Source organism: Cydia pomonella, chromosome 7, assembly GCF_033807575.1.
Source record: "Cydia pomonella isolate Wapato2018A chromosome 7, ilCydPomo1, whole genome shotgun sequence".
NCBI classification, from domain to species: Eukaryota; Metazoa; Arthropoda; class Insecta; order Lepidoptera; family Tortricidae; genus Cydia; species Cydia pomonella.
In genome coordinates, this window is record NC_084709.1 from 11,643,778 (window position 1) to 11,651,586 (window position 7,809).

The following is a 7,809-nucleotide window of genomic DNA, read 5'->3' on the forward strand; positions in this document are numbered from 1 at the left end:
ATTCCAAAATCGCGTGTAATCTGTGTTTTATCTGTGGAATGTCGATAGTGAAATGACATAGACATACAATGAAATGACAACCATCATGTTTGTTTACATTCTGAATCGTTGCTATTTCAAGAGAAATTTCTGCTGTCACCATTAAATACCAATATATTAAATAAGCTTGTGCGTGGACTTAAGCAAAGTCACGGTGCCTACAATATACAATCACGCTCGTTGATCGTAAATATTTGTAAAATTTGAGCTTATGAAAATTACATGTTTTGGTTCGATGTACATTGCTGCTTTTCTTAGCGCAATATTTACCAACACGATTCTGCTTTTTGAGTGTTGCCCTACTTCACTTTGCTGTACATTGCTACTGACATACTTTGCTTGACAGACTTTACAGAAGTTTAACTTGAATTATAGGTTAGACCTATTTATTTTGTTTATCTAAGCCTGCGTTAAACCTTAATTTTTAATTGCGTGGAATTCTGACGTCGCCTGGTGATGTCAGGCAAAAAAATTGTCCTTACATTTATGGTGAGAATTACAAGCCAAAATAAGACATCGGAAATACATTGGGTCCTGATTATTTTCAATTTCAATCATCATAATACTTTATTCGTGGAATCAATGATAGTTTAATTTTAAAGTGCACTATTTCGACAAGAGAAAATATCAGGTATTTTTTGGGGTAAAAAAAATATCGTTACTGGGATCATTCTAATGACTTTCATATATCGTAAACCTTTGGACTAAAATTATAATTATATCTCGTTTGCAACAAAAAATAATGTTCAAGTAAATTGGTATATACCGTGGCAGCTTCAGCTATCCTCCGTACGAACCCTCTTTTTAGCATATCTGTCCACTGCGATATAATTATAATAAGTGTCTATGTCACGTGCTTTAACTTATTGTCATTCTTTGTATTTTCCTAAAATCAAATAATATAATTGATTGAGTTTTATCAAACGTTTTGATGTAATCCGCCGTTCGCGCGACGGAGGCAGCGGCAAGCGGCGTCCAACTCCATAGGTGGGAACAAAGATCGGGTCGCTGTGTTCCACTCCAACCTATGGCCGGCGCTCGCCGCTGCTGCCGTCGCACGATGCCGTGACCGAGCCGTGAGTGTGTTCTCCTAACATCTATCTATCCTCCATTTCAAACAAATTGCATAATTGTTTAAGTCATGACTCATGTTATTCGTCGGCTTTCTACAGTTTGAACGTGCGAATGTGTTTGAAATTACGTTTAAGGGAACTGCCCACTTTGAAATTTTTCAGTCAACTAAGAGTTCATGCAAGAAATATTTACTTCATTTAAAAATAATTGATAATAATATGTACAGTAAAAAAAAATGTTCTCTATCCCTGAAACGTCAAATTATGACAGCTGTCAGAATTCCACGCTATTAAGAACGAAGGTTCAAGTTTCGTAATATACCAGCAGTATACATTTGCAATAAGTTACACACTTCACTCATATGATATGATACTTCATTAAATCTACTTCATTAGATACTTCATCAGTATCTCTTATCTCTACAAGTTACAATACAAACTAAATAATAGTTTCGAAACCACCACCTATATACAATAAACATTTGGTTTAAAAAAAATAGCATAAACAATCAATACAATTTCTTACGTATTGTTGCAGTTAGTAATCGTAGTCTTCATAATAATATTGAGTTCTATTAGCCAGTAAGCCTTTCTGAATTCTTCCACCTAAATCTGGATGTATTACTGTAAATAATTTCACCGCCCGATCTTGTAAATTTTTCGCGGCTCCACCCAAGCTAAATAGTATATTTGCAACCAATCTACTTCGCTCGTCTTTTGTCATCTCTTGGGTGTACAGTTCAGTCGCTTGGTCAAAATTGTTTGGTAGGTCTTGGTATATTTCTATCAACTGCGGCCTTTTCGGGTCCTTATACGGTTGAGGACCGTTAAATGTATTAGGGAAGTAGTTAGGAATATCACGATCATTTTCCTTGAGTGGAGGTCTCCCATCTCGGTTATAAGCAAGTGCTTGAGTTTGAATAGGACAATTCACAGGTATCTTATTAAAGTTAGCCCCCAAGCGATAATATTGAGCGTCCCTGTAAGCCATTCTTCTAGCTTCAAATACTTTATCGGGGGCACCAAGTATTCCCGGCACCAGATTTGTGGGACTGAACGCTAATTGTTCTATTTCAGCGAAGTAATTAATGGGATTTTTGTTCAAAACAAATCTACCCACTGGTTTCAAGGGATAGTCGTCTAAAGGAAGAGCTTTGGTGACATCAAAAACATCAAAACCAGCTTTCTTGACGTCTTCAAGTGTTAAAACTTGAATGCTGACTTTCCAACTGGGAGGATTACCATTGGCGATCGCATTATATAAATCCCTAGTAGCATAATCAGGGTCTTGTGCTGCAATTCTGCTAGCTTCTTCTGAACGTAAATTTTTAATACCCGCATCAGGTACAAAGTGCCATCTAACGAATGTGGACTCTCCGTGCTTATTGACAACTTGGTATGTGTGTATGCCGAAGCCCGGCATGTGTCGGTACCCATCAGGGATGCCACGGTCCCCAAAAACGAGTAAAAACATATACAAGCCTTCCGGTCTTAGAGTCAAGTAGTCCCAAAGCATGTTAACATCCATTAGATTGGTGGCTGGATTACGTTTCTGAGTTCGTACGAAAGCAGTAAATAATAAAGGATCCTTATAAACATAGATCGGCGTGTTAAATCCAGCGATGTCGAAATTGCCGTCTTCTGTGTAAAATTTAATGGCAAATCCTCTAGCATCTCTCGATGTGTCTATTCCTCCTCGTTCTACGACAACTGGAGAAAATCTGACTGCTACGGGAGTTTTCTTTCCTATCTGACTAAACATTTTGGCTTTACAGATATCGGTGATGTCATGGCTGACCTCGAAGTATCCAAAGGCGCCTCCGGCCTTGGCGTGGACTAGGCGTTCTGGGATCCTCTCGCGCACTAGATGGGTGAGAGAGTCCATGAAGTATTCGTTGAAGAGCAATGGTGAGTTTAATGTATTTGTGGCTTCTTTGTATTCTATAGGCGCTCCCGAGCTCGCAGTCATTACACCTACGGGTTTCTGTAAATTAACCAAGTTTTAGAAAGAAAGAGAATACATTAACGCCACAACACATTACATTTGGGAGAAGAAGACATACAGAGATAAAAAAAACATTGGACGCTACAATAGGATCACCGCTCAGCATAATGCCGCGGCAATCCGTGGCACTGGTTTTCAGTGGAAACCTGACTTACTTAAGTTAAGACTATGATAGTGGCGGCACATACCTGCGCCAACGACACAGAAAAACAGACATGAAAAAAGGACCATAATAAATGTATACATACTAAAAACTTCCCAAAAGCATTTTTGCTATTAACGTTATTAAAATTGAAAACATGCTAATATAATTATAAAATTAGATGTAAGAACAAATTGTAACTTAATAATAAAAAACTACCTACAAAAATAATTGATAAATTCAATATTAATTTTAAATATTAACTGCCGTCGATAGTAATGAACGGTCGACAATAATAAATGAAAGTGTAAAAAGTACTTAAAAATGCCGCCGCACCAACCCAAGGAATTTTATGTGAGTACTAAAACAGTAGCGCAACATTTGAATTTTTTTCAATAAACAAAGCGTTATTTTTGCCATCAAACTCTTAAAGCGTGTGTTACTTATATTGCAGGGATATTTTAATTTGAAATAAAAGTTAGTATTTATAACCTAAGTACTTATAAGAATACGAATTACCTTATAAAATAACTAAAACATTTTCTTTTAAGGAAATAAGTCGAAATCCATAGGTTCTAAAAACACAACGGTTAAACAGTGTCTTTAAGATATTTAATAGGTAATACCTAATCAAATGTCATGAGATGTCACAGGGGAACACATAAAGTATGGAGTGTGGAATTAAGAGGAGTGACATCTTTTATGATAGAACTGTTGCAAAAGTGTCCAGCTGTCAGCTATAAATAATAGTTTCAAATCTTTCCAGAGTAGCGCTAGAGTAGCTAAGAACCTAGGCGTTATTGACGGAGTGAAGTGCGCTGTTTATGATTAGATTTTTTTGTTCAAGTATTCTAGTTTTTTGATGACACTTTTTGGTACATGGAGATTTATTTCCTTACCTCCACCTTCCGTAACATTAAGTTCGTCTAATAATTAGGTAATTGGATTTTTAACACCTAGAAATTCTACTTTTTAATTTTAGTGGAATCTTCTTTTTATTGTAGGTACAATAAACGTAAGTGTCGATTTTCCCTCATTAACCTAATTAAATAATTACTACCATTATAATCTGAGCATGTGAATGAGCAAGTGCTCTCTGGAGTCTCTAGCTGGGATTAAGTCAAATATCACAGTTATTTGTAATATGCATGTGACACGTGGATTTCATTTATGAATTGAATTTCCTTCTTTCCCTATATCCTCCCTTTTTTAATGGTTATGAGTTGTGGCTATTTGAATGACGGTAATGTAAATTATAAGGACCAATAGCATGTTTTTTACTGTTAGTTTTAGCAGTAAAAAAAATTCCTATGTATGAATGCATCCATCCAAATAGTACGATAACCATACCACTTACCAGCAGCAAGACACAAGTTTTTTTTATTTATAAATATAAGTATAGCAGACTAAGAATTTATAAAAACGCATGCAAATTCCGTTAATGGTAAATAAAATGGCGTGGTGTTAATTGTAGCATTTTAAGTAGTCATAATTATGTAAACTCACCCCCGTTTTCTGCTTAAACATAATAATCTGTTGTGATGCGACATCTTGTTGCACTTTGGCTTCTGCCGCCGCAAGTACCGCTAAGACTATCACTTTTAACATTATACTCTTATTTAATATTAACGATAAAAATTTACGTCTAATCTACATTACACTCGAATAACGTTTAGTCTGCTAACTGACTTGGAACTAGTGGAGCAATGCCGCAACCTTGCAGTCTTGACAATATGAAAGTTAACAAAAAACATAATGCATAAGCCAAAACTTTCAGGTTTGCCCAATCACTTGCCGAGTGAAAGACAGTTTCAATAGTTTCAGTTTTGTTCGGATTGCAAACTCATTTGATTCTGTCCATTGTATTCTTATTAGAAAACCAGTACGGGGAGAGTGTTTGTTAATATTTATGGGCTAATAATATATTTAGGTAGGATGATTTAATTTACAAACTTACAAATGAGTTTTAAGATTCTTATACCACAAAGAATATAAATTATAGTCATAATAGTAAGGAACTTTATGTCATAATCGTTTTACGGTGAAATCAATTTAAAAGGAAGTGTTAAAAAGTGCCTACTGACTAAAGAATATGTTTTTCAAGTGTATTTGTATGTATTGCTTTTGCCACGTCCAAAGTCTATTCAAGCCCAAGACTACTCGACAAGTTCAAAACGGTGAAAAATAGAGATACTCGTACTCCTCCTAAAAATACCACATTGGATTCGGAATGATGTATTGAATTCGAAGCGTTTATTAGCACACAAAAAATTTCAGAAGTTATAGACAATTTAAAGGTGGAAAAAGAAGATACTTATTTCGTTTTCCACCAATATCTTTAAAAAAATAATAATTAATAAATCGAAATAATATATTATTAAAGAGGTGGTAATTTCCAGAAAAAACGTCCTTACTTGCAGAACTATATTTCCATTGAACGCTGAATATTCCTCCGCACCTCATTTTCGGATTATGCGCACGGGGAGAAAAAGCGAGTATACGTATTGTACGTAACATTAAAATTTTAATATTATTTTAAAGATTCTAAATATTCTATAACTATAACTTAAACATAAAGCACTCTTTGATATGTTAAAGTTTGATGTGTTTACTACTGTTAGAAATTTACTTAAAAGTTATTTTTTCAACAAGTTAGGAAATTGTTAACTAACAAAATTTGCTTGAACTTTCTTCATTATTGTAAGGCTTAAATAAATATTTTAACTTTTTTTCGCTCTGTTTCCCTCTCATATACATGCTAAATTAAATAAAATCACTTATAAAAATTCTGAAATAATGGATAGGTACTTTTGTTACTATTAATTTTAAGCATAGTATTTAATAACTAACACATAAAGTATGTATGTAAGAAGGACTCCACGAAGCGAAATATTTTTACGTCGATTATTGTAACATTTTTTTTTACAGTAGAGAGGAAAGTTCGAGAAAAAAATGTTGATTAATAATTGCCTAACTTTGACTTTATGATAAAGTTCTAAGAGTAAACCATTCTTTGACGTTTAAAATACACCAGTAATTTTTCATATTTTTGCGTATCCCGAAAATTTGGCGCGGAGGGCTGTGTTTATCGTTGTTTGTAATATTTTCACATGGCATAACACGATTGGCATAACGCCATTTCGCATGCAAGTGTCATTATAATAATGCTTCATTTCGCCTAAAAAGCTGTGTGACTAAGGCGCAAAACATTCATTGGCCGTATACAAAAATGACTAATGTCGGATTTTTATAACTACAAACTTCCTAATTTTCAATGCGTCTTAACAGATGCTTCTACTAATGTTGAAAATAATAACATTGAAATTACTTATATAATTTATGTTATCATTTTAGGCTGTATAAAACGACCTCAGTCAAGGGGGGCCTAGTCAAGATGACAATCGATAAAAACGAAGCAAAATGCTATCATTTTTACACATTGTTAACGCTTATCTTAGCTATCCGTATGTTTTTTGCAAACGATTGGGTTTGTTTTATTTATTTATTTAATCTTTATTGCACAATACATGTAGGTACAAATGGCGGACTTAATGCCTTAAGGCATTCTCTACCAGTCAGTTGTTTTGGGATTGATTAAGTTAGAACTGCGACTCCCACAAAGATGAAATGTTACCAAAAACGCAGGTTAGGCTAGGTTAGAACTGTGACCCGTACAAAGACAAAGTCTTGTCCTAAAAGCGGGAAGCAGCCGAAGCAGGTTAGGTTAAGTGAGAACTGCGATCCCCACGAAGATGGACTGTTGTCAGAAAAAGCAGGTTAGGTTAGGCTTGATATTATGCATTAAACTATTGCATGTTAAAATTAATATTGGGCTAGTTACGCATTAGTAGTATAAGTTTGAAGATATTCCAATGTAGACTATACGGGTTATGCATATAGAAGGATTCAACATAAGAGCTTATGGCATTTAACTTGTAGGATAAAATCTCTTAGACAAGTGTGTGCGCATAAACAATTACGATATTCGAATTAAGGCTATACGGGTTATTAATTAATTTATTTAAACTTTCTTGCACGATATAAAATTGTACAAATGGCGGATTTAATGCTATAAGGCATTCTCTACCAGTCAAGCATGGGGTTATGACGATAGAAGAATTCCTCATAAGTATCTTATGACATTTAAGCTGTAGGACGAAAATCTCTTAGGCAAGAAAAATGTACATATGCTCATAAAAATTAGTATAATCAATTTATTCGGATCAATAGTTACGAGTATGCCAAACGTTGTTATGCCAATAGTTGTTATGCGAAGTGAAAATAGCCAAGAAATGCGTTCCAATATAGACTCATTTTAGATATGTATTTTGTTACTTCGTGATTACTGTCTATCGTTACTGAATCTTGTTAACTGGGTTCGTTGTTTTTTCTCAATGAATAGTATTTTATAGTAAAAAGTTAATTTGGTACGGATTATTAGTTTCGCACCAATTAGCGTAACCTCCAACCATTACCAAGGTGCCGTGCCGTTCTATAAATGCGTTGCAAAATAAGACTGTGTATCCTTTTTACTCCATTAATATTTGTAT

The 7,809-nt window shown here is 34.5% G+C and overlaps 1 protein-coding gene across 1 annotated transcript; it reads right to left on the bottom strand.

The window, feature by feature from the left end:
* Window positions 1-1,630: 1,630 nt before the first annotated feature.
* Window positions 1,631-7,505, bottom strand: LOC133519827 (catalase-like). The gene is made up of 2 exons (XM_061853946.1): window positions 4,766-7,505; window positions 1,631-3,096 (listed from the first exon to the last, which is right to left on the bottom strand). The coding sequence occupies exons 1-2, from the start codon at window positions 4,865-4,867 to the stop codon at window positions 1,651-1,653; spliced, it is 1,548 nt and encodes a 515-aa protein (XP_061709930.1). The 5' UTR covers window positions 4,868-7,505; the 3' UTR covers window positions 1,631-1,650.
* Between the last annotated feature and the right edge of the window lie 304 nt (window positions 7,506-7,809).

Coding starts and splice junctions, on each gene's coding strand:
- LOC133519827 (XM_061853946.1), bottom strand. CDS start 4,867: ATGTTAAAAGTGATAGTCTTAGCGGTACTTGCGGCGGCAGAAGCCAAA. Junction 3,097..4,765: donor TGTTTAAGCAGAAAACGGGG/GTGAGTTTACAT, acceptor GTTAATTTACAG/AAACCCGTAGGTGTAATGAC.